The sequence below is a fragment of the Dermacentor andersoni genome, chromosome 1 (assembly GCF_023375885.2).
Source record: "Dermacentor andersoni chromosome 1, qqDerAnde1_hic_scaffold, whole genome shotgun sequence".
NCBI classification, from domain to species: Eukaryota; Metazoa; Arthropoda; class Arachnida; order Ixodida; family Ixodidae; genus Dermacentor; species Dermacentor andersoni.
In genome coordinates, this window is record NC_092814.1 from 118769341 (window position 1) to 118796996 (window position 27656).

At 47.2% G+C, this 27656-nt stretch overlaps 1 protein-coding gene across 8 annotated transcripts in view; it reads left to right on the forward strand.

Moving 5' to 3' along the window:
• Nucleotides 1–27656, forward strand: part of cac (calcium voltage-gated channel subunit cacophony) — a 674132-nt gene that overhangs the window by 356907 nt on the left and 289569 nt on the right. The window contains exon 1 of one of the 8 annotated variants that reach the window (XM_055061951.1): nt 2739–2956. The exons of the other annotated variants lie outside the window; for them this stretch is intronic. Coding sequence (XP_054917926.1) covers nt 2754–2956 — 203 coding nt within the window. The 5' untranslated portion in view covers nt 2739–2753. Of the gene's footprint in view, nt 1–2738; nt 2957–27656 lie in introns of those variants that run through there. 8 annotated transcript variants of the gene reach the window in all.

Sequence of the window (27656 nt, forward strand, 5' to 3'; positions counted from 1 at the left end):
ATGTACTTCTTACGGTGGAAACGACGCGAAACCATGCGGAGAAACTACCGGGCACTCTTTCCTGTCCGGAAATTTTTTCCACGTGGTTTGGCATCTTTTCCACCGTAAGATTTCTCCTCTTACGTAACGCTCCCTCTTTTAATGAGTGGATAAGCAAAGCGCCCGGCTGAGAAATTGGGCCCGTATTCATGAAGCACTTCTTGCGGGATAGAGCGCTTCGTAAGAAAAAGTACCAGCCAATAGGGCCAGTGAGCACATTATTAGCTAATGCGGTCGATGAATGACAAGCAGCTCTTGCAAACAAAAATGTTCCGCGAATAGGGTTTCTTCTGAGTGTGCTTGACAAGTGTGGCGTCCCCCAGATATTTCGCAGCGTCGCAACCCCATCCACCGCTGCAGGGCTTGTGCGTAAGCGACAGCAATGTTGTATAATGCATGCGGGGGCGAAGAGAGGACATGGTGCCTCTGCGAGCGGCTAGTGACTCAACGAGAGGAAGCGCCTGGTCTGCGTCTGACCTTACGATGACCAGCGGTTCTTTCTCGGAACTTATCCTGTTCAGTTAGAATGGAAGTTTTGAGGAAATGCGTAGTCATGGCGGTCATTTATCGATCATGAAGATTATCGGGGCAAGGAAGCCTGTTCACGCATGTTGCTTTTCTTTCTCGCGTTTATAGCATATGGGAAGGAGTAACCGGATACACTTACAGGTGGCACGAACACCCGAGAGTAATGTAGCATGACCACTTTTTTTTTTTTATGTTAGAGAGAGGAGGAGGGCGTCAGAGGGAAGAGTACGTCTCAGGCACAGAATAAGTAATACTTTACATTGAAATTTCATTAATACTGTTACATTGAAATTTGGGCCATGTTGACCATTCAGTTCCAGTCATGTTGCAGAAGTTCGTTAAAATATTGCCAAGAACGTTTTGTCCGATTTCGATATAGTTACACAGTAAGAAAAATCTGCTTCAGTGGTCAAGCCTGAAATTGCATTTACAGAGCTTCTCTACAATTACCATTTAAAGAAGTTGCCATATCTGCGCTATCGCGCTCTGTTTCATGTGAATGTCATGTGAAACTTAATGCTTAATAAGACTTTTAATTTTACTCTATCATAATTGTTTATGCATCTTAAGTTTATGAAGCTTCTCTTCCGAAATCGTGCAATAGCACTAATTTGTGAGATATAACGAATAAAATGTGAGATATAGCGAATAAATAACGGCTTCCTTGTATTCGAAGGGTTGTTGTTGATCTCACCAGCTGCGTCGGAACGATGCCGGTGATTCAATAAACTTTTGAGTTATATTAGAATCAAGTTCCAAAGACGGTGAGTATAATTAGGCGATGGAGGCAGGGGGTTAGGAGATTTATTGCTGTTTGCCTTCGTCTTGGTAATGTTACCTCGTTTGAACACCGCGTGCGCCATGCTGTGTTTCTTAGCCTTCTTAGAACCAGTTTCATCGTGCTTTTTCACCGAGACGAGTGCGCCCAGTAGCGTTTATCAATGCGAAACGTGCCTCCAGTGTGATTTACCTGACGATGTTATGTTATTAATTCGTGGTGATTATTTTCTTTTATATTTATCTTGCGCTATATGTTCATGCTGTAGAGGGAGGTTTTATGCAGCAATTTTGCAGAGAACTTGGCTTACATTGTGCGCTACCTAGAAATTTTTTCTGGCGAGAAAGTTGGGCTGGCAGGCACTATATTGCCGTTAGCTTTACTGAAGAAGGTCGGCGTCATGTTTCAAATTTATGAATGGGGAACTCTCTCGAGCACTTTATTCTCATGTATCTTTCGCGACATTAATGCATCTCTGTCTCTTTAACTTAATTTCTTTTCTGGCTGCAGATTCTTCACTCGTCCTACGCGTAAAAATGGTAGCATATCTTTTGAACTTTGGGCAAAGAGATGGCCTTCATCACTCACTTGTTTTTGTAGAGACGGCAGGTAGGTTTACTTAGCATCAGCGCGGGAAATGTTCGCCCACGATGGCCGAGCTCGGCAACAGTGTTTTCACTCCGTGGTCGCTCAGTATCGCAGGGCACGTGCGGCTAATTTTCACTTCAAAGCTAATTAGGTGTTGATTCTGTACCTGGCACGTCAGCTGGCTTTGTTAAACGCCAGCTTGGTCTACGACGGTGGGGCACATTTCTCTCGCCCCCTAATTGCTTCTTTGAGCGTTCCGCGTGCCTGACGGCTCCTGTTGAAGACGGCCCAAGCGATTAGGCCCCCTTGCCGCCCGTAACTGCGGCGGTGGTAGGCGGCTGCCTTATCGCTTCGCCAGCCGGTGGCGTCCATTAATGCTGCATGCACTCGCCGCGCCCGGGACGGGCCGTTCTTTGGACCGGTGGCTGGCGAGGGGATAGGAAGTGTCTCTCCGGGCGTTTATACGGCCGGCCACTTGTTGCCGTCTTGAGCGCCAGGAGGGGTGCTCCAACAAGGGAGCCAATGGGCGCCGCGCGCGCTTCCAGTGCGCAGTCGCATCGGGAACGCGACCGGAGCGCCGTGCGCGCCCCGCGCGCGCGCGCTCTCCGCGCGCCCCGCCACTGCTTCGACCAGCGCGCCGGTGTGCCGACTGCTAGCCACTGGCGCTCGCGCGACGCTCTCGGTGGGGGACATGGACGCCTCATGAAAAATCGAGGGCCGTGGTGGCACAGCTGACGGATGAGCCCTTAGCGATGGCCTCGTGAGACTCGGCCGCTCGCGCGCGCTTTCTGCCACGTGCCCCCACCCACTGCCAAGGACCATGCTACGCTCGTACAGCGTGCGCGTAAAGCGGCGCGCCCGCGACAACAGCTTCCGTCGCGGCGGGGCCGCGTGGCGCGAGGCACATGGCTCTGTGACGCGACGCAATGCACCGCAGAGGCCCGCCAGCGTGCTGGCCCTGCCGGGGTCTCCCGAAGCGGACGCCAAGCTCAGAAGGCCGCCGCCGCCTCCTCCGGCCATCAAGTAAGCCCTGCATGTGCAGTGCAGGCAGAGCCTGCTCTCTTTGGGGAGCGGGCTCTGCCAGCGGCTTGGGGTAATGGCAACGACCCTTCGTCGTTCTGACTCGCGACCAGCGTTCACAGCATCTCAAATCAAGTTTTTTTTCCCCTTTTAATTCAGAGTTGTAATGTTTCTCCTTTGACATGCTCGTGCTGCACCGGATATTCAAATGACATCTTTCTGTCAAGTTTCATTCAAGGTATAATGCACCTCTCACAACCAGGACCAAAATAAACGAAAGGCTACGAACGTGCATCTGCAGCTCAAGTGTCACTGAGCCACGCTGATGCACGACGGAATAAAAAGCAAGCAGTCACCTTGTGCGCAACTCACAGTGTGTTTTCCCCACAGGCGGTCGTCAGTCAGGAATGAAGAGCGAAAGGCAGTGACTGGACTGCTGGAGATCTCCGTTCTAACTTTTCCCATATGCGGTGTTTACAAAAGAAAATGTGTTTGAACTGCCTAGCTCGGAGCAAACGCTGCTACTTCTTCCACCTGTCGCATGACGTGCCAATGTGCGAATCTCGTGCGTGCGACGTACGTCCGCGAAGTTACTACGAGATTACGGCGAGAAAGCCGCGAAGAGTTTGCATTCGCAAGAATTTGCGGAAGACGTTCTCGTTGCGCTCAGTGCAGCAGTTTATATTATAGTTGGTACACTGATCCAGGATTTTTTTGGCAGTAGCATAGGTGTCCGGTAGTTTTGACGCAGTGCTGTGAATGCACGATCGCGCTCAGTATGAGCTACAACGCGAAAGCGCGAGGCAAAGCGATCGCTCGTTGTAGCTCATACAGATCGCTATAGTATGTGCAAGCAGCGCTGAGGTCTATCAAGTGACATGCATTTCGAAATGGCTACGAAGACGCACGCACGCAAATTCTTGAGGTGTGCGAATATGTTGATCTTTGAGACCGAATCGAATACGAATCGAATAGTGTCGGAAGTGAATCGAATGGAATCGAATACCTTTCGAGTAGTTTTCGAATAATAATTAGCCGTTACGACAGTTAGCGTAAAGGGACGCTCACATCCTAGTATTCTCAAAGTTGCCAGGTTTCTGTCATTACATTGTACCTAATGAAGCGTTGTTTATTCAAAGCAGAAGTACAGCTTTAGGAGCAAACAAGTAGTTTCTTCGCCTGCTCATGGGCTCTTCAGAAAGTGCTAATGATCGCTGTACAGCCTGTAAAGTATGTCTACCTAAGTGACGTAGCCTTTTCCACTACCCAAGTTCTCATGTTTTATGTCGATGCTGTGGCCGTAGGGGTGAAAATTTACCGTACTTTTTCTCCAATATTTTGTTTCAGTGTAGTTGACGTTTTGAAATATTTGAAAAGTATTCGAAAAATATTCGCACTTACGAAAAGTGACCATGCGATTCGTTATTCGAAAGTTTCCGATATTCGCGCTCCCCTCAAATTTTTCGGTGTATAGAAACAGAAGGAGACAGGTGTTTCGACGAGGGATGTCGCAAGAACATCTTCCGGCCGGATCTTCACAATATGCCCCGCGTGCCTTCTCCAGCTCTGAAGCTTTGCAATCATCCTGAGGAAAGAAATGAAGGCACGGGGCAAGAGAAATAAAGTACACAAGTAATAATGTACATCAACAGCACTTGTTCGAGTGCAGAAATGTAACTCGCCGCTAGATAGAGCTGCAGGTGGTGGCACCGTTGGCGCATTAGTGTGGATTGGCGGGTCAGCTGCGCGCACGGGAAAGCACACGGCTGCGCTTCGGTCTGAGCGGGTTAGGCCAATTTTCTAGCAATGAAACGAGCTTACTTCAAGCGAACTGTCCTACAATGTCACATGTCTGGATAAAAAGCGATGGGCGCTTCAGTTCAACGTGCGAGAGGGAAGCGATAAAGGAAAGGAAGGAAAGTTAACCAGGCCGAGCGCGGTTGGCTACTCAGGGGAACCGAGGTATCAGGCAACCAAGCTCCTCACTAAGGGTTGTATTATAATGAAATTTATTATCTTTCATCTTGTCAGGCAGCTTACTTTCATCTTGTCAGACCACTTCATGGCTTTGCCGCGTTTCTGGCGTATTCTGTTTGCATCGTGCCTCTAGTCGTCTAACATGGTTGTTTGTCAATTACCCAGTCACATTTCTCGCAAATCTTGCGCTCGTATACAAAAGCCAGCCTATCCTACAATAAAGCTAGAGTACAAAGTTTACGCACACTAAGCTTCAGTGCTGGTGAAACGCTGCCGCTGAGCTCAGTTATTTAGCTGCGTCGCTATGAACGACGGCGCTTTAACAGAGTCCTCGATTTCAGAGGACGAGAGCACTTTTATCGCGGTAGTACGTAGCAAGAGGCGTAACTTCCTGACTTAAACCTCTCTTTCCATTGTTATGCGCATAATAGTTATCCGGAAATTATTGTTTAATTTGGTGATTTTCTTAATATAAAGCTAATGATGAATCCCGAAATCTTCCTAGAGCCACTATTGCCACACCTAACAGGAAAATGAAATTAATAGTCGTGGACAGGACGACACAACCGTGTCGTCCTGCGTTCACAGGCTGTACCGCGTCATCCATGCTTCTTCTGTAGTGCTTATGATTCCTTACGCACCAAAACAATCGGCACGGTAAGAGTGATGAAGTGTATGAAGGTAGCGGCTGCTCAGCTAGTAATGTCGACTTTGCACCTTCAGTACGTAAAATCATTTGCGTAGCCTTTTGGCTAGGGTATCCAAGCATAGAGGTAGCACAGTCCTTTTGCCACGACAAAATAAATATTTCATGATGACATCACAACTGTATTGTTCAATTTCAATCATATAGCGACTCAATCATGGCTAAAGCTGTTCGTATGACCCTTCGACTATAGCCTGTACTTACACGGCTAAGATTATGTATATCAAGTGCTAGGTATGCACGCGAGAAGTCTTCACGACGCCTAATTAGGGTTCTCAGGAATCTCAAACCTCTGCGGAACTTTGAACGGTTGGAGACAAGGAGTCGCTTGAGCGCTCTATTCGCGCGGTACAATGAGCGCTTCGTTTTTTTTTAGAGCGCCCTTAACTCCTTCCTTGTCACGATCGCCGAACGTCAGTCACGGGCAATCCACAAGCGCCGTGGAGAAATTCCAAGGCTCCTGGCACTCTTACGGACTTTCCGCGCCCTCTGGAACGCGGTCTACAAAGTAGAATTTCGTTCTACGCGTAGTTTATTTTTTGCCGTCTGACAGCTTAACATTGTAAATGTTTGCTGCACTTTTCAGTTAACTTTGCTTTTTTCACAATGTTGCATATTGTCCTAACCGCATTGTTGATATCTTTTTCGAGAGTATACGTTTCTTCCAGAAGCGCTGACTGTTGGGCAAGTTGGTGCATCAGGTTGTCTCGCTGAGCGGAATAAGGGCGGAAAGAAACGATGGGCACTGGAAAGATGCTCTATCCTGTCTCCACCGTTTCTTTCCGCCCTTATTCCGCTCAACAACACAATGTGACACTTTTCCTTAGCTCCCATTTGCTCCTTTCTTTAGCAACCGTGGTAATCATACTAAAGAAAAATGCATTACTAAGGTATTCAAAAAGGAAAAGAGCCATTTTCTATGGTATAAGGAAAGGTCTAGAACTCTATCAGGCCAGATATAAGTCCGATACAGACAATCTTCACCAGATTTCACCAATCTTCACCAGATTACGTATTTCGTGCATAAACGTGTACCTATTGCTCCAACCTAGAAGCTAACGCTGGGGTCCGGTATAGGCGGAGGATCCTCTCGATATCGCAACGATTAGGAAGATCATGTTCTTTTTTATTGCCAGGTTGAACTTAAATGGGGCGCTGTTGATGCTTGGAAATAGCCCAGTATGTCCAAAGCGCAGTACTGTTCTTATAATCAATCTATGTAGCACACAATAATTAACATGGGTCATAATTGTAGAATCAAAATAGAAGCAGTTGGTTAAAGAGCAGCAAAATAAATGATAATCTGGCGATTCAAAGGCGAAGGCAGGAAAAAAAAACAGGGGTCGGATTCGCTAAACTTTCATTCGTAGGTGCTGTTTGCCATTGTTTGGTTGACTTTTTAAATACTATGTCCGGCAATGACGATTGACCCTCATTTTCTTTTAAGAACAGTTCTAGCGTAAACCATTTTTGTTTTTAATACGGGTCCAGGGCTAAATTTTCAAAGCTTTCCACTCGTAAAACCAGCTTATTATTGGCTGATCACGCTCGAAAATCATTATCGACGGCAACCCGCCAAGAATGAACAGTTCAGAATTCGGGACATCTCATCTAGGCTAGCAGAAATTTGCGGAGCCATATCGACACCGTCAGAGAACTTAATGGTGGTTTGATTGAATGAGCGTCAATATAAGTTCAAAAACCTCTGTACCAGATTTAGTTCGTATGCGTTAGATTTTCTAGTAGACGAAGTGGTTTTTCTTTCACGCAGATATTTGTTCTGAAATACATACCACATCATATACAGATGTTGCTTGAGTGCAGATATACGAGCAGTGAGACGAAGAAGGCAATATTGACAGCACCGTAAACAACGAAAGCATTCGTGTAGCTGTCAAAGGGACGTGAATCTTGAAAAACTTCTGGCTTTGTTGGCCACCCACATCTTGAAATTGGGCTTAAAAGCAATGACCGCTCGATAGTGTGCGGTTGTAGCTCATCGCACACGCCGTGTTTCATGGAACACACAGGTCAAACAGATCGAACCTATGCCATGTTTTCGGTCTTGAAGTTCATTCCACTTTCTAATGAAACATCGACGAAAGCAGAGTGTGCTAGGAAGTGGCAATATCGAACGAAAGCTCATGTGCGTGCGTGCGTGCGTGTGTGTGTGTGTGTGTGTGTGTGTGTGTGTGTGCGCGTGTGCGTGTGCGTGTGCGTGCGTGCGTGCGCGTGCGTGCGTGCGTGTGTGTGTGTGTGTGTGTGTGTGTGTGTGTGTGTGTGTGTGTGTGTGTGTGTGTGTGTGTGTGTGTGTGTGTGTGTGTGTGTGTGCGTGCGTGCGTGCGTGCGTGCGTGCGTGTGCGTGTGCGTGTGCGTGTGTGTTTTTGTGTGTGTGTCAAATTAAACGTCCCCTTCGGGCTTCTAAAATCGTGGATTTCTCAAAGCGCAGTATTCTCCATGTGCGCTTCTTATGCTCGCTCCCTTCACCGCCCTTGCCCCTGACGTTGGTTCTTCCTTGCCCTCATCGGCTTAGACTGCATGCTTATACTATACGCCAGTGGCCTTGTCCGCATATATGCATAGCGCTCACGACGAAGAAGACCTGAACGGTGAGAGCAAGGACTGCATATACCGCTCGCGTGAGCAACCGACAAACAGAAGCTCGGGATGGAACTCTCGGTCAGTGGTTCCGCATGAGCTTTTCATTTGCAAATGAAAGCGCACTCTCCTTCTCAAACAGCGACGCGGAAGGTACAGGCTGGAGGAAGCGCCAGATAGTATCTTGCAGTTTATAGATATGTGGGCCCGTAATAACGAAATTGTTCTTATGCGCTAAAGCTTTGTTAGAGCAGGTTTCAGCCAATCATAATGTAGGATGTAACATTAGCGAAGGTGGCCGGCCAATTACAAAAGGTACTTACGAACAAAATGTTTTGTGAATGTGTCCCCAGTGTCCATATCCACAAAACTTATCTTACGTAAGAGCGTTTACTGATTGGCCGGCGTTCGAACGCCTCTCACTTCTGAGCGTGGTTGATGCGATAGCTAGACGACCGCAACGGTGACGGCCAGTTGCGAATGGCACTTACGTAAGAAAAGTTTTGTGAATATGCTTCGTGCAACAAACAATTGAATTTTTTTTTTGTCTCTTGCAATGTTACTCCCCGCGATGCTTCCTGCAATCTTACTATCATCTCTAAGTCACAGTCTGGAGTCATGCCCTGGCAACACCATGTTAATTATTATCGTATATTTCCAAGTCACTGTCGCTTCCTTATCGCGAGTTTCGCGCTTTCGATATCTCAAATCATTTTCTCTTGCAACACTGGAAAGACGAGACTAGCGCAGCGAGTGCTCAGTTGCCAGGAACAGAACAGACAATTGAGCTGTCACTACAGGAGCGCTATAGAGTAAAGCGATTCCAAACTTTTCTATTCCAACTCCGCAATCAGCCCTCCACGATTGGTCAAAACATTTTCGCACCACCCCCACTTCGCCTGTCTGTCACGCGACGTCGCGAAAACGGCGAAAACGCCCCATTTGATATGATATGTGCACACTGATTATGCGTGATTATATCAAACGAAAGAAACAATTATTTCTGATTCGACACCGTTTCGCCATTAACCCTCTGCCACTGGTCAAAATGTTTCAGCTGCACCCACATCACCTGCCTGTCACGCGACGTCACAAAACCGCGAAAACTCACCGTGTCAAAGTGACGTGTACGCGTTAAAGGCGGAATAATATGCCGAAAAAAATAACTGATTTTTTTTTTCTGAATAGCGGTGCAGTGCCCCGTTCCAAAAGGAATAGAAGATGGCTGCCCGCCGATCGCTCAGGCACTAGCTACTCGTACCTGCCGGTGAACATGGTTTATTTGCGTATAATAAACATTTTTACCTGGCAGTAAAACGTTATCGAGCCCTTTCGGCACGAATGCATCATCACTCTGCCAACTCTTCTTTGCTGAGGATCCGTTTTAGCGGCATTCTTAACCTTCCGTTGCACGCTGCCGTTATCTGCTTTCACTGTGCTGGCTCGGCCCCATCGAAACCCTATCCACTTGAGCGTGCTCCTCGCCTCGTGTCAGCCAATTAGATAACAAAAACTGCTCAATCTAGACAATGCTCCTTGCTTTGAAAGTACAATAAGTGTCCTCCTATAAACGAGGACCTCATTTGATTGGTTTTTACAAACAACGCTGCGGGTAGCGCCCGATGCTTGCGTCGGAGGTTACGTAAGTTTGACGGCAGGAGAGTGGAATAAAAACAGGTTGGAACAGTTTTACGTTATAGGGCCCCAGCAGTGCAGCTTTTACGACATAATTTTTACCCGCGCTTAACGATGCCAGGAATGCTGTTCAGCTATTAATCAAAGCTTTTTCACTGCGCAACCTACTTTCTGTTCGTCACTGTGCGTTTCCTTTTGGACACGCTTTCGCCGTACAGCAGAGAGTAGCTAGTTTTTTTAGTGCGATCGCTGCCGAAATGTGCGAGTTTGCGTTCACATTCATTCACTGCACTTGCAGGCGGAGCAAGGTCACCTTATACATAGTAGTCTTTCTGAATGATGGTAATGCTTTATAGACAAAGAAAGTCGCATCATAGAAAGCCCTTTCTCTGGAACGACTTTGCTAAGAGCTCTATACGGTATTTATTACATTAGCAATTATACGGACTCACCACGCGTATTTTAGTTGTCGTCGTCGCGTGAGCTCGGTCCCGTATAATGTTCAAATGTGATAAGATCATGTCACGCCCCGCAAGCTGTATGCTGTGGGTGCGAACGAATGCGTGCGAAGGTGAGCTGAGAATGATGGCGGCTTGATGCGTGCCGTCCTCCCACGCGTTCAAGAAGCGCGCGCAAGGCTAGGGGGGTAGGGCTGCGGACACGGTAACATGATCAAGCGCTTGTCACTTCCCTAACCCAGCCGCGGCTGCGCATGGTTGTCCGCTCTGCTTTAGAAGTAATCTGCGGCGGGTGCAAAGTCGTAGCGAGCTGAGATGGCCGATCGCTTCATGTGCGCTGTCTTCCCGCATGCCTATTGTTGGAAGTCGCATAATCTCAAGTTTCGGATATCTGGGGCCGTATAAGGTAAAACTATTCCAATATGTTTTTATTCCAATCTCCTGGCGTCAAATTTGCGTAACCGCCAGCGCAAGCATCGGGCGGTCACCCGCAGGGTTGTCCGAACAGAACAATCAAACGCTCTCCTCGTTCATAGGTCACTCTTGTTTGCTTGAAAAACGAATAACATTGCCTTCACTGAGCGGCTTGTCTTATGTAATTGGCTCACAAGAGGCGAGGAGCATGCTCAAGTGGAGAGGGATTCGATGGGGCCGAGCCACTACACTGAAAATCGATAACCGGATGAACAGGGTGGCGCTGGCGTCTGCGATTGGTCCGCTTTCTCTTACTTAGCTTGCGGTGGCTGGTCGAAAATCGCGGCGGCATGCAATGAAAGCTTAAGAATGACGCTAAAACGGATCCTCAGCAAAGAAGAGTTGGCAGAACGAAGTCGTATACGTGCCGAAAGTTCTCGAAAACGTTACACGGCTACGCAAAAAGTTTTATCACACGCTAATAAACCCATGCTCTCCGGCAGGGGCGAGTAGCCAGTGCCGGAGCGATCGGCGGCAGCCATCTCTTATTCCTTTCGGAACGGGGCAGCCTGCGGCTATCCAGTAGAAAATTCATTTTTGTTCGGCATATGCATCTTTAACGTGTACACGTAACTTTGACGCAGTAAGTTTTTGCGGTTTTGTGACGTCCCGTGACAGGCAGGTGAAGTGGATGCAGCCCGAAAACTTTTGACGAATAGCTGAGGGCTAATGGCGAAAAGGCGTCGAATCAGAAATAACTATTTTTGTTTGGTTCGGTCAAATTGTGCATAATCAGTGTGTACACGTCATATCAGATGGGGAGCTATCGCGGTTTTCGTGACGTCGCATGACAGACAGGTGAAGTGGGGGTGGTCCAAAAAGTTTTCGACCAATTGCGGTGTGCTGATTGCAGAATTGGAATAGCTTTACTTTATAGCACCCCTGCTGACGTGACAGGCTGCACGAAGAAGTGTTGGTTCCCCTATTCCGGTGCTTTTCATCATGCCAGCGTTGTGACAGCAAGTGCTAGCGGTCATCGAGTGCTATCTGTTCATGCTTGCGTGTGCACGCGGGACAGCATGCTTGTTAATTTAATTAGTAAGCAAATGTTTACTGCAATTTAGGTCACCGATAAAACTACAAACCTTACTTCATGTAGTTGTCTAATAATCTGTTATCGCGGTCGATGCTTCGGTTTTCGGCCTTTTACTTCGAACGCCTTTTTTAGAAAGCCTGCAAAATTTACTTGAATTGCGTCACTACAGAGGAATTATCCACCAAGGCGAATACCATTTGAAATAATAGTCAAAGCAGTTCATTCACTAATATACTTATACCTAATCAAAAATTTAATTACAGATATTACAGCTCATGTTCATGTTGGAAAGTTCAAGGTAATCGTCATAAACTCCTATATAGTTCTATATTTCTACACTTCAATATGGTAATGTAGACACTAATAACTGATGTCAAGTTATCTGATAAATTCATGCCTTTACACACTGTAGCCACGAAGCCTGGTTCGCGGTTCAACACTTCTGTGACCTTGTTGGTCGGTGTAAAATGAAGTTTTGCCATGTTGTGCGTTAAAATCGCTCAGACTCGCCGCCGAACTGACGATGCGTTCGGTCGGGAGCTGGGCAAAGCGCCACTCGGCATCAGCTCGTGTAAAGAAGGAAGCGCCACGGCATGCTTTTATGTGGCGCCACCCATCTACGTCACAGAGAGGTTTGACGGCGAGCAGCGCTTCGGGAAGTGCCACTTGCGTAATAGGGAAAACTGGGCGAATAATTTCAAGCCAGTTATTTCGCCATTTGGCCATTCGTTATGGCCATATTGAAATGTAGAGCCACGGAACGTAGAGTTTGATTGCGATTCCCTTCAATTTCCCATGTAAATGTGCTCTGTAAAGTTGTCCCGTCAAAAGTTAATCAATGTAATTACTTTGATTAGTGAATTAATTGCGTTGCTTTTTCTTGCAAACAATGTCCGCCTGGGCAGATAACTCATCTGTAGTGACGTAATTCTGGTAAATTTCGTTGTTTCCCTTTTTTTAGCGTTCGAAGTAAAAGAAAAACTATTTATTATGATATTAATATGGGCTTCCTAAAAAGCGGCAATGTGGAATTAAGAAAATTCTGGGTTTTACGTGCCAAAACCACGATATGATTATGAGGCACCCCGTAGCGGAGACTCCTGATTAATTTCGACCACCTGGGGTTCTTTAACGTGCACCCAATGCACGGTGTACTGATGTTTTTGCATTTCGCCACCATCGAATTGCGGCCGCCGCGGCGGGGATTAGATCCCGTGCCCTCGGACTTAGCAGCGCATGCCGAAGCCACTACGCCACCACGGCCGGTAGTTGCATTTTAGAGCGCAGCTCTAGGCGCCCCTTATTGCGGCGAGTATCGGCGTCGTCCCGCGGCGTCCTAGTAACCGAGCGAACGAACACAGCGAAGGATGAAAGAGCGAACGCGGAGCGCGGATGAAAGACGGCAATAGCGAAAAGAGCGCTAAGAGTAAACCGGAGCAGGAGGGTATGGCGAAGGCGTGAGAAGAAAAGCGAAGTGGCGTGCAAGACGGGCTCTGTGGCAGCGACGATGGCTATGAGATGGCGCCAGAGTAGCGCGCGTCGTCTGTATGGAAACAGAGCGCTGCATGAGCGGAGGTCTGTCTGCGGCGGCTGCTGTGAATCGCGCCCACGCGTTAACCACGCGCAGCCTCTCGCGATCTCCCGATTAGCGAGGCAGTCGCGCCACACTTCGCTCCGTTTGCAACGTGTCGCACGAAACAGATTATCCGCGCCAGCCAGTATATCGCGAAATGAAAACACGTATGGAGCTGCGCTAAAATTTCGCATTAAGGAATGTTATAATCGTCGGTGGATTTCTTTTTCACAACTGTTGAACGCTTGAGCAGCGCACGTCGTAGCCTACTTTTTTTTTTGCTTTTGCATATGAAACGGAACCCGATTCTCGTTCTCGTTGCAAAAATGTGCAAAACAAACTTGCCTGAGAGAACCTAGAAAGAAAAAAAAATGGAGGGGGAGTGGCGAATGGTGGGATGGGTGATGTACCCTACCACTCTCGCGTAATTCACACGAACACGTCCTCGCTCAGGTACAGTTGATTTAACGTTGATTATTACTGGACGTTTGAATTGTTTTGACTATTAGCCTATAGAAGACAGGACACACAACGGCCGCATATTCTGATGGTGACTGATACTATTAGCGGTCAACATGTGCAGCTCTCAAAACTCTGGCGAAGAACATGACAAAAGGGTGCAAGTGTTTGTAAATCTTTCGACCGCAAAATAAGCCGTTTAGCTGAAGGAAGCTGCAGGTTCATTTTATAGATGTATTTTAGTTGTCGTGGGAATATTTCATCTTGTAGATTGTAGATGTAGATGGCTCGCCTGTATTAGATGGACCCCATATCGACCATACACCCCGTGAACTTGATCCGTTGGTGGATGCGGCGTCCTTGTCATGACTGAAACGGGCAGTGCCATCGATATATTCTTCGGAATCTGCATTCCTTGATATTTTGCGTGGTCCTCTTGTTGCATTTTCGAAGGGAGCAGATATGGGAATTGGAAGCCGGGCAGCATTTCTCTATTTTGCCAGCTGTTGTAGTACTCTCAGATTCGTAGCTGCAATACCGCTTCTAAAACATTTTCCTGCGAGTTCGGGGGCGTAAACATGGTGAAATCGTTTCTTACATATACGTTGACACAAGTCGCTGTGTTTTTTTCGTGGAAAGAGGAAAAATACCGCTCCAGAAGAATGATAGGCAAGGAGACAAAATCTTTCTGATGTTGTTTCGTCCATGCATGCAAGAAGTATTCAATAGGCTGGATTTGGAAGGATTGCGGCTGAGGATCAACGTGAACTATGTAGCCTGCTGTTTGCTGATGGAATTGAGAAATTCTGCAACTTGTAACAAATGGTCCAGGACTCTAAGCCGCAAAGTGTAAGTGTAGGTCTGAGGATCGACATGAAAAAACAAGAACTTGGGTAATGCACTGGCTATCATATGGCATATGGGTCTCCGGCTACCAGCATCGCCGCCTCGCACGAATAGCCCAAGGAGCAGTAAAAGCCATTCAGGGCCACTTGGCAACGATTGGATTATCACTACCAGCAGAGAAATCATCATTCGTACAATTTCCTGGAGTGAAAAGAAAATCTACACGCTTGACGCTGAATTTGGACGGATACCAGATTCGACAAGTCACCAACGTCCGATTTCTGGGCGTTACCTTAGACCACAGGCTACTCTGGCGCCGCGGTGTTGACCACGTTGTGGCGTCATCGTCACCCAGGCTACATGTGCTCAAGCGAGTCGCTGGCATACGCTGGGGCAACCACCCGACGTCGATGCTACGGCTACATAGAGCGTTGGTTACCAGTCGAATCCTGTATCAGCTACCGATGATGTCACCCTCAGACAGCCAATACGAGCGCTTAGAAGCCATCCACAGAAAAGGTATCCGGCTTTGCCTTGGAGTCCCTCAGCCAGCGTCAAACAAGAAAGTGCTCTACGAAGCTGAGTCACGCCCTCTACGACTTGAGGCTTCCCAGGCTCTGATGATCCAGCTACTACGATTGAGTGAGTCTACGCCCGGTAGAGCCCTCTTACGACGTATGGGTAACAGGCCGCGCTCACATTTTTATGCAGCAGTGAACACGCTTCGCGTATTAGGATTGCGCTGCTCGAGACAGAGAGAAAGGGTAGAACCACCCTGGACATTCGAGGACATCACATGCAACTTAAGTGTACCACGATTGCAATCAAAGAGCTGCATTCCATCTGCAGAAGCCAAGTCATTAGTCCTGGAACACCTGAGCACGACTTACCCGAATCACCTACAAGTATACACTGATGGCTCTGTCAAGGCAGACGAAGACCGCTGTGCAGCTGCATTCTACATTCCCTCTCTAAGATATACGTGGTCTGGCCGTCTGGACTGCATAGCCTCGTCGACAGTTGTGGAAGGCGTAGCAATAGCTTCTGCTCTGCGCAAATTAAAGACTTTGCCTCCGCAAAATGTGGCTGTCCTTACGGACTCAAAGGCAAAAATCTGACATTCGAAATCACTTTGCGTCGCTTTGGGCTCCACCACATATGCCCTGCGTAACCAAGAGATTGCACCGAGAGGAAGCCACACTTCTATATCGAATAAGGACAGGATCTGCTAATACACCGGCCTGGTTATTTAAAACGGGGCGAATCAATTCTCCGAACTGTACGGCATGCAACGAGACAGGAGACATTGAGCACTTTTTGTGGTCCTGCCAGCAATTCCAAGATGAAAGAGAAACTCTCCTGAAGAATCTGCAAAACAAGGACCTTCCGCATGCGCGCCTGCAACACCTTATATTTCCCGAGGGATCAGTTATAGCCCGCAAAGAAACTTCACGTCTCCTCATCGAATTCTTAAGAGAGACTGGTTTGATGGACATATGGTGAAACCCTTCAGCGGTATTGTGCGAGACGCTCGGGCGGAGCAATTGCCGGCCTTTTTCGCCAGGCTAAACCCGCCTGTTGCTACAATTCACCACCACCACCACCACTGGCTATCAATCAAGAGTAATTGGTATTCAACCTCTTAACATTGTGCAGGAGTACGTTTACCTAGGCGAGGTAGTCACAGGAGAGGCAGATTATGAGAAGGAGAGAGATTGAGATATGATGTATGGGAAGTCATGGAGGTTAATCAGAGGTAGTTCTGGTGGGCTGCCCTGCACCCTGCGCGGAGCGAAGTAGTAAATTGAGAGATAGAGAAAAAAAGAGGAACATAAACTCAGTAAACTGCGCACACAATCCAATGTAATTTTGTTATCCTGGGGTGAGACCTTTGCCAAGTTGCCTACTGAGCAGCTTCTTTTTCTCAGCCCCCTTGTTCTGTACTTTCAGAGTACAAAATAAAATATTTGTCTATTTGTCTATCTGGTAGCAGGCGGTGTTGTCAGTTTATTATGTAGGCCCGTAGATATTGGGAACTTAAGCAGCCCATATATAGCTTTCTGCGAGGAGTTACTTTGAGAGCAATGTCCTGGAACTTTCTGCTGTGATAGTAGGTGATTGTCCAGTTTATCAAGCACTACGTTTATCACTTCCATGAGATAATTATAGGTTCGAACGTGTATAGCAAGCACTCCCAGGTCATGAACGGCAGCTTGCGGTTATTCTTGAAAAGAGAAGTACATCATCAGTGTGTTACTAACCCTACGGGGCTGAAGATTAGAGGACAACGAGGAAACTTACGCTGGGTATTGTGTAATGAGTGAATCAATGGAAAATATAACATGCGACGTTCAAAAACAGGAGGTCGTATATGTGTGGATTACAGAGCAGCGTGTATAGCCGCTTTTCTAGTCGATATTAGGCGTGAGAATCGGGAGTGTACGGGTCACGTAGAGTGCTTTGATCAAGTAACCGAGATGGTCCACCGCAGATTAGAAGATTGCGCTTAATGGGAATGAGGACGGTCGAGCATTGGGTGGTTTTCTGAAGATAAGGAATTTTGCAGGCATAGGTTAGAGATCGGCCCACGCAAGGCAGTGGTAGTTGGGAATAGATGACAGAGGCATCCGACCTGTAGTGTACATAAAAAGAGACTCATAATGATAGCATTGACACGAACAATAAGTAAAGTGGTGTGAGCGAAGTCTGTCGAAACGTGTCTGAAATCGCAAGCGTTCTCTTAATCTTATATGCCTTCGTCGGCCAGTTGAATTCTGAATTTAATTTTTGCAAGTGAACCTTAACTTGAACCTAAAACGTCATTGGGGCTCCTTTATTTTAACTTGGACGGAAACGAGCACGCAACCTTTATATTTTTTGTTAGGGCACGTGAGACACCCCAAAAAGAATGTTACTGTATAAAATTCGGCTTTGAAAACCACTTTGGCAAGCTTGAGGTAACATCCAAAGACGGTTTTTCATGCAGAAACTCGTCAGCTTGACTCATACAAGGAAGTAACCTATTTTCCGAATATTGGATACCGCCAGTGCAGACTTTTCATTGCAGCGTCGTGCACGGAAAGTATAGTGAACATGACAGGTTGGTTTGAAAAGTATTTGCAATGGTTACCAAGCTATGAGCTTAATGGCGGAACGTAACGTTCGAGCTGCATATATTTTCGTGAAATAAAAAGAGATGTTGCTTTCCGGCTGCGGTTTATATCTTCCGACGAGGAAAAAAAATGAATAGGGTAGGGTGAAACGGGATTGAAGCAGGAAATGCGACAACGCGATTCCAGTGACGGTGATTGGGTCCAGCGGGAGTTTGCCTCGGCGGAGCTTTCTTCTCCCTTTGACGGTGCGTGACAGACTGTCACCGTACCGTACCAGAAGTCGTGCGACACGAAAGACTTACGGCGTCCTGGCTGCACTCACAAACCACCAGATGCGCTTTTCGAGGCGCACAAAGCTAACGATCCAAAACAGTTCGCGGCGCCAAACATTCCTCTCCGTCCTTGCGTAGTCTTTTACCCTACGCCGTACGCAATGCCAACTAAACAGTGCGGCAAACACGTGGCGATGCGTCACTGCACGCGTTTGTTGATGCGAGCTGACTCGGCGTTGGCTTCTTGCGATTCTCTCTCTCTCTCTTTCGTTCAAGCAGTGCCGGACGGAATCGAGTTCGCGGTCACTATAGCCTATGCTCTAACGATCATGGCGTGTACAAAGTGCGCACATAGGATTGAAGTCTGGTGGGCCATTGGGAGGGGGCGGGGGGGGGGGGGGGGGGGAGGGAGTGTTCGTTCTTTCGATTGCTGGCAGCGTCGAATGGTTGCATCTGCGTATTTACGCTCGTCGCCACAGTGCCGACCCGTCGCATCGACTGAATTTGGCGACACAACACTGTTGGCGCCTGAAAACAAACGCGTGTCTTGTAACACGTGATGTGCCTGGCATCTTCTTTCTCTATTTCTGTGTTTTCCTGAAAGCCTCTCGAAAGAAGTCTTTATCGGTTTGAGGGATACGTGAACGGTGAGTGCTATGAAACGGCACCCAGAAAGACGGCTCGCCGCATTTATATCTGCTGCTTTATAGGCGGCCCATTTCAATGCAATCACTGAAAATTCGGTGAAGGCAAGCATAACTTAAAACGTAATAATTGCGTCACCATGCAGAGAACGTTGCGAATTGGCATGCGCGAAAATTTTGATTCGTAAAGATGAGAAGACGACAATCAATACCGATAGCATACCGACGTAATAGAAGAAGAAAAAGAACGTTCGAAACTTTTATTTATTTATTTATTTATTTATTTATTTATTTATTTATTTATTTAATGTAGTATGTAATTGGAATCGTTAAGTGCGCCGACTCAGACTATACATTGGGGGCTTCTTTGATAAGGGTTGATCGAAGCGGCTACGGCGTAAAAGTGCTTCTAGACGCAGTGCCTATAAGGATGGCAATAGCCGTGGTACACAGTCCGTTACCATGGGAACATGCTATTGTCGCATTTTTGTTTTCTCGCCCATTAGAGAGAGACTTAGTTTTATGTGCGTGTTAAAGAACGCCAGATGGTCAGAATTATTCCGGAGTCCCCACTACTGCGTGTTTCATAATGAGATCGTGGTTTTGTTACGTAAAATACCAGAATGTTTTATTTATTTTGAGTACCTTCGAGAGCACTTTCAGCTCGCGTCTCGTGAAAAGCAGTCGCATGTGGCATCGCGAATTCCACCTATTGGCTGCGTGTGCTGCAGTCAGCGCAACAAACTTGACTTCGTCTTTCTCAAGTCTTGTCATTTGGGCATTTTTTTGTCAGGATAGGTGATGCATTTCGATCGCTGCGCACCGTGTATAGCGAAGCTACACATTCACGTAGACCACTTGGCCCGAGAAAGTACAACAGTGATTTGAACAACCTGGGAGCTGACGAGTGGCGAGGTGTCGGTGCGCGCGTGCTGTTTTGTCACTCGGTGGTTTTTGTGCCCGTATGTGCCTACTGAGCCCTCATGTTCTTTAGAATTTTTGTTACTTTTCGCTGCCTCATTTTTGCCTCACTCTATGAAGGGTATGGGACCGAGAGCTATTTCGATTAATTTATTTTACATCCTTTTTTTTTTCTTTATCTCTGTCGCTCCTTGATCACGGCGCAAGAGCAAAAAAATTCCTACCAAAATTTGCCAGGAAAAAAGTAAAAAAGAAACAGAAACGTTCAACTTGGCTGCCTTGAATTGTAGTCTCATCGCTACTGTTTTTAACACTTGTGAATTTGTAAAGATTCCGTGTGGAGGTTTGCTATGACAAGCACGGGTCATATAACTCGCCCGTTAATTACGTCGTGAAGTGGATCCGAAGAGAACAAAATCGTCGCGTGAAGGAACTTACCATCGCGTAAATTGTGTTAACCTGGATTATTAGATGTTCAAGGTTAGTTTTCCTCATACTATTACAGGAGCATTTAGGTTGTCGTAGAATGAGCGACGATATAATGCAAGAGCTTAAAGAAGGCGGACACAAATATCATAACACGTTGCGTCGCTGATTCTAAACGCCGCAAGTATGCGTCATTTTTATTGCAATAGCAATAACACGGACACCTGTAGCGCTGGATCAGTGGCTGTGGCAGCTGAGCACGAGGTCTCGGGTTCGATCCAGGCCGCGGCGGCCGCATTCTGATGGGAGCGGAATGCAAAAAACATTGGTGTACCGTGCCCTGGTTGCACGTTAAAGAACCAAAAGCGGGCGAAATTAACTCGACCCCCTTCGCTACGGCGTCACTCATAACTCACTGTGCGATTTCGGGACGTCGAACCTCACAATTTAACGAGATCCCAATTACAGCTGAAAAGACAAGGACATGCATAAAAACGACTACACACTGCCGTGAGCGACGTAATATAGCCTCATGAGTGGTTATGTCAAATAGTAGTCGAGAGGCAAGTGTGTAGCCGCTCTTTCGGACAAAACAGAACAATCTGCATATCTTTTGTTTGCGTAACAAAATCGTACTTTATATCGGTTGCGTGAGAAAGACAAAGAAAAGAAAGGAAAGCACCGCGCCTTCCTTTACTGACTGTGTGTTTCTCGCGCAGCCCACAGTATGATTCAGCACCAAGTAGCCCAACTTTCAGTTTTGCGTGACAGAAGTTGCGTCTATGCACTACGACTGACTGCATGGCAACGTTCCGTTCATACATTCAGCATTCTAATGAGCTGCCGTTGCCTTATGGTACCTTCGCCAAACTTGACAGCGGACGAGAACGATTTTCGACATACTTTCAATGTCCTAACATGTCCGAGAGATTAGGTGCAGACTGAACGTACTCCACTGAGATGCCTTCTGGATGCCGCCGAGCGAACTGCACGCATCATTCGCCACGTCACATACACGGGGCTCCATTTTGGACACTCCGCTGTTTTCGGTGCGGTGTGTACAAAATGGAGCGATTAGTCCCGATTCGCTTTCATAACCTAGCCTCATATCGGCGAGTATCGCTACATCATGTGTGTCGAAGTTGATGGAAAGGCTATAGAATGTGCAAGTTTAACTTGGCATATGGAGAAAGAAAGGAAACTCCTGCCGAGTATGACTGCATCTCATCAATGGCTGGGCGCTCAGGAAAGTGTCATGGACTTACTGAGCCACATCGATCGCTACCTAGCCGATGACCTTACGACATTCGCCGTCTTCATGCACGTTGTCAAATCATATATGACTGTGTGCTTCAGACAGGCATCATCAATGGTTTCCAAGCCATGGACATCTCGGGAAGCACTCTTCGGTTCGTACATGGATTTCTCAGAGATCGCTGTATCAGGGTTAAGCTGGGAAATACAATGAGTCAAGAGCCATGCATTTTTCTCGGCGTATCTCAAGGACGTGCCCTATGGCCCTAGCTTTTTACCATTGCCATGGGCAGCCTTGTTGAGGCATTAACAAAAGGTATGACTTCAGTTAATATGTAATTTACGCTGATGACATTTGCATTTGGACCTCGGGGTACCAACACAAACGTATGGCATGGATAGCCCAGGGCGCAATCTCCATAATCGAACGCACACTTATCGGTGCTTGGCCTCACCTTGTCAGCAGAAACATCAGCCTTCATACTTCTTCCGGGAGTGAGATGGAAGTGAACGCGCTTGACGCTCAATATTAGAAGTCACCCAATTCGCCGCGCAACTAGCGTTCGGATCCTAGCCGTCACCATTCACAACAAGCTATTCTGGCGACGTGCGGTTGAAGGTGTTGTGGCTGCATCACTTCAAAGGCTCAACGCAGTTCGTCGAAGGACAGGTGTACGTTGGAGTAACCATTCCATGTCGATGCTGAAACTGAATGCTGCACTGGTAACAAGCGGCATTCTCTACCAGCAGCCGTTGACATCACCATCAAAGAGCTAATTCGAGCTCTTGGAGGCAGTGCATAAAGGGAACTCGTTTGGCGATCGGTATTCCCCAGGCGGCTTCAAACAATTGAGGAGGTCACAAACGAGGCTGAATCTCCTCCGCTCCCCCAGTGTACGTTTTCAACTAGAACACACTGGGCGTCGCCATGACGGCAACAGGGCTGGGCTAATTGCGTGTGAATCTCCGCGCAATAGCATTGCAGAAGCTGCTGCGCGTGCCTTTGTACTCCCTCAGCAAAGTCCAGAGAGAAGGTTCTCGATCTCCCGGATGAAAACGTCTACTGGCATCCCAAGTCTTGCTGACTCATCTTGGCGTCTTCTTGACTCCACAAGGCGCTTCTCCGCCGACTGCGAGCAAGAACTCGCTTCCACTTTCACGTGGCACTGAACACCGTCCAACTGTTAGGTTTTTAATGGCCCAAACGGAGTCGTCCAGACTCGTGTTACCTGCAGCGTCAGAGTACCGCAACTTCCAGCGAAACGCATCATTCCAACGGCTGAAGCAAAATTTCTTGTGCTGGATCACTTGAGTAGAACGTATCGAAACCACTGGCAAGTCTACACAGAGGGGTTGCCGTGCTTACATGTCTGCGCTTGAACGATTATATCGTGGCCGGCGTCAGGAGAGCCTGCCTAGGCAATCTCTGATGCTCCCTAAACACCTTAGGAGCAGGGGATCAAAGTGAAATTTCAGTGGATACCATCAAATGTCGGAATTGAAAATGACGAGAAAACTGACGCTCTTCACGCGAACCGCTATCTTCACCAAAATTGAGAGCTACAAAGAACTTGCAGAAGTTTAAGGACGCAATCCGAAATCACTGATGAGCGCTCCACTGAACTCCACATCAAGCATGCGTGGCAAAAGACTTATTCGCGAAGACACTTCCCTGCTGTATCTCATTAGAACCATCTCCGCTTACACGCATGCTTGGTTATTCAAGACTGGACGGTCTTATTCCCTACTTTTTGCTTTATGTGGGAACATCGGTGATGTGGAACACATTATCTGGTTATGCCCGAAATTTGACCAGGAAAGAAAGGCGCTGCTTCACATTACGCTAAAGAAATGTCTGACATACGCGAGCTATGAAGATGTAGTGTTCCCTGCAGGGTCTGCAGAAATCAGGATGAGAGTGCTACGAATGTTGCGTGCCTTTATTCGAGACACGGAGTTGGGCAAACTCTGGTAACACACGCTCCCTAAAGGTGTATGAGATGCTCAGGCGGAACACTTGCCGGCCAAGCATGCCAAGCTAACCCTGCCTACTACTACACCACCACCACCACCATAGCCACCAAAAACTGAAATGGAGGCAGTGAACCTAACGTTCTTGATAAAGTGAAACTTTTTTCCTTCTCAATAAAGATAAAGCATCTAGCTCAAAGCGTGCGCCGGCGCTGCCATCTCTCGTTCACTTCGCTGCTTACTCGCACTGAGTAATGATAATCCGCCTGAATAAAATTAAAGGTAGTGGCGTGCTTTTATCTCGTCGCCCGAGCCGGTAAGCAACGGCAGTTGATGAGGTCCGGGGCTCATCCGCGCCTGCCTGTTGGTGGAGCAGAGTCACGTGGTATCACTCGCGCCGTGTCCACGAAAACAAGCGCGCAAGAGTCCGCGCGCTGCCGACCACGCCTTTTAGTTTCTTTTTTCTTTTATTTGCGCCGGCGCCATGACAGTTGCTCTTCATCGCGGTGATCATGGATCCTGCGATCGCGACGATTAGCTTGCAGCGCAGCGCACTCGCCGCGATCAAAAAGAGCAATTTGCGAGGGCGCGAGCGCTGAGGGAGGGCACGTGCGGCGAGAAGTTGAGGCCAGGAGAAGAGGAATGTCACTACCTTTAGTTTACTCATGGGGATGTAACTTTTCCACAGGCACATTTTATATATATATATATATATATATATATATATATATATATATATATATATATATATGTGTGTGTGTGTGTAAGGTATAAAGCCGCCGTAGGCATAAGCTCCGGTGATGCGAACGTTAATAAATTTTGATTACAATGCGAATGCAGCAGTGAAAAGGGCAGAATGTCGCAGAAGATTTGCGATGTGCAACTAATATTATTTGAAATAAACGCGTCTTCCAAAATAAATGATGGTCCAAAACAAAAATGCCAACACCACCCGAGAGCGATGCAAACGCCATGAGCACGAATTATGAACGAAAGATTTACATGGACCCAAACGACGGTGGAAATGCTGCGATACACATACATATCAGCCGTGATTGCCTATGGTCACTCACTAGTATATTTCGCGTGGCTCGTCGCACCGCAAATTATGGCGGAAAATCTCTGCAATAGTGGACCAGCGCAACGTCAAGGAACGTCAAACTGCCGTTTACAAAACAACCCTTCCTGCGACGCTCCGCACGGGATCTCTGTCCAGCCAGCCAACTAGCTGACATGCCGGCTATCTCAGACCACCACCACATAAGCAACCATATAGACGCGAAAATGCAGATGCATTGCATGAGCTTCTCCACGTACCGTTCATTTCATTTTTTAAAGGGACACTAAAGGCAAATACAAAGTCAAGCTAAAGTGATAGATTAGTGCTCGAGAATCTCTAAGGCGTCAATATTGTAGTGAACAGAGCTTTAATAATCGATAGATCGAGGTTAATGCAGGACATGATTAGAGACTCCCCCGGGACATTCAAGCACTTGCCCGATGACGAAAGCACTCCTCAGTTTAATTCTGTCACTAGAACTCAACTACTCGTTGCAAAAAACATCCTTGTATTGTATTATAAGATGAAATAAAATGCTACTTGCCCAGTTCCATTTCATGCTCAGAAAAAAGAACTCAGAAAAATTACCGTTGACAACGACGCGGGCGGTCGAAATGTTTCGTTTTCACTCGACTCGGCGCCGCCCACACTTTCGCGTTTCAGTGCTTTCCTGATCGCGTAGTGCTGCGCTGGTTTTGCTGGCTCGCGAAACTCGCACAAACTGCAAGTAGCAGAGAATTCCACTTCCATGTGATGTCGCGGGATGCCCGAACGGTCTATGCCACTTGATCAAAAAGCAGCTGCAGCGGCGAATCCGACGCTCTGTCTTTTCTCGGTGCCGCTGTCTGTCGGGCGCCGTTTTATTCACCGACGGCAGGAAAGGTCGGTAATGGCGTATGCAACGTCACCACTCCCACCGTTGTGTGGCGGGAGACTTGAATTTCGAAAAAGGCATTCGGACCCTTCAGATACAATTTTCTCGTAGTCTCTTTTTGGCACTAAACAAGCGTTTCGAGATTTCTGGAATGATATTTAAACAATACACGTCGACTTTGTGTTTACCTTTAGTGTCCCTTTAAGCGCTAACAGACAATATAGCTGCCAACGACCAAAGAAAATCTTTTATTTGCAAAAGTCTGCAGCTCCACGCCACGTTTCGGCATCTTGATGAAAATACAAAATTGCATCTTGCAATACTTCCGCTTCCCCGCACAAATTTCAAAACACGTGACGTCTGACAGCCAATCAGTGGGCGAACACGAAGGATAATGGTGCCCGTGCAGCCGCTATGCGTGTCGAGGATAGGGCCTTTGGTCAGTGTTGTTTTGAACGAACCCGTGACAAAATATGTCTTTTTAGGTCCTCGTCATCGCTGTGAGCACAATCACTTTCTGGGCTATACGGAAGAATCACACCTTTCCCGTCAAGCTGCAGTTGCTCTCGCTCACTGTGTAGCTTGCTTTCTGGATATTGTTCTCTTTTTTTTCACTTCGCCTTCTCGCGTCCGCTCACTGCAGATGTTCGAACTTTCAGAAGTCATGCAGGAAACTAGAGCATCTCCTTTTGTCATCGATTCATCTATTTCTCCTCTGTGAATGTGTCGCCTTTTATCCACTGTTCTCTACAGAGCTGAGTGCACGATGACGAAAGACCAGCGCGTTTTCAACCGTGACATCACACGGGCAGACCAAGGGCCATATACTTTAACGGGTGACCGAGAAACGTTTAGCTTTATTGGATTTTATTTTTCGAGAACTAGCTTTTAATGGTAGCTCGTGATACTCCACGTCAATTCTCCGTCTTAGAGCTTGCAGACTGACTCCAACTAAATAACTGAATTTTATTAGCCCGACGTTTTGGAGCCCATTGCGCTCCTTCTTCAGGGGTTGTTCTTTGGGGGTGACGGTGTGCAGCTTTTAAAGGGTCTTCTGTAAAAAAAAAAAAAGGAGGGTAGAGTACGGAAGGTGGGGAGACATTTCACAGACGGGAAAGGGGGTAACAACCCCCCTTTTGTTTCCCCCCCCCTTTCCCGTCTGTGAAGGGTCTCCCTACCTTCCGTACTCTCCCCTTCTTTTCTTTACAAAAGACCCTTTAAAAGCTGCACACCGTCACCCCCAAAGAACAACCCCTGAAGAAGGAGCGCAATGGGCTCCGAAACGTCGGGCTAATAAAATTCAGTTATTTGGTTGGAGTCAGTCTGAAAGTCCTAATCAATTTCCCAACCAGACAGGCAATTCTGTCGAAATGTTTAGCTTCAATTCTCCGTCTTACATTGTAATCCCCTGAGGCACGACAATACAAGATGACCATGGCCTAGGAATTATTTTATTTAGTATTATTGATTCCTTAACATTATTTGGGTTCTTCACGCACTTTCTGTGGGCTATCTAGCAACCTATCTACTTATGTATATAACCGTTTTCCCGCCTACCTAGGTCACTGGGTAATCTGCGATCGAATGGTTAGCTCATCGGGCTGCTGTGTTGAGGTAACAGGGTTCGAACCAAACCATTGGACCAACTTGTATCACTGAGTATTGTCCAATTTGTACATATGTGCCGCTCTTCAAACAACTTTCACGCCGGCATGGATCACTGTAGATTCGGGACTGGGTAGGCACTGTTAGAAGAAACTCTTTGATAGCGACTTGGTCACTAGGTCTATGCTGGTCTTCAATGAACCTGACTTGAGTCATAGGGCATGTACCAGTAGGCCTGTGCCGCTCGTCAATGAACGTCTTTGACGCCAACTTGGTTAACTATAGTATCTGCCACTAGGAATGTGCCGCCCTACAATGAAGAAAAAAATTCCTTAAATCCCTGATGCTGAGCGGAATCAAGCCCACGTCAGAAGGGTTCCTGAAGAACAACAAACAAACGCATTAGCAGGCTGTGCCACAAATATACTGGGTATGTGCCGCTTTCCATAAACGCCTTTAGTCGATTTCACATGATGCGATTTTCCCCGCACCGGAAGTGTGATTTCCGTCGGATCCGACGGAAATTGCAGTTGCAGTTGCACAAATAGGCGTGATCAGCAGTTGCAATTGCAGTTGCCCTGCACAAATAGGCGTGATCAGCATAGTAGGTACACTATCTGGTAGCTGATTCTACAAATGTATAGATGTCAGAAGACATGAATGTTCATACTACATTATGCACGCTGTAGAAAGAAAACCTTTTTTTAAAGAGTTGCCCTTCTGGCAGATTTGAGTGGGCGGTAAGCAGCAGGAATTTTATTAGAGGGTATTGTGTAATACCGCTTATGAAAGAATGAAGAG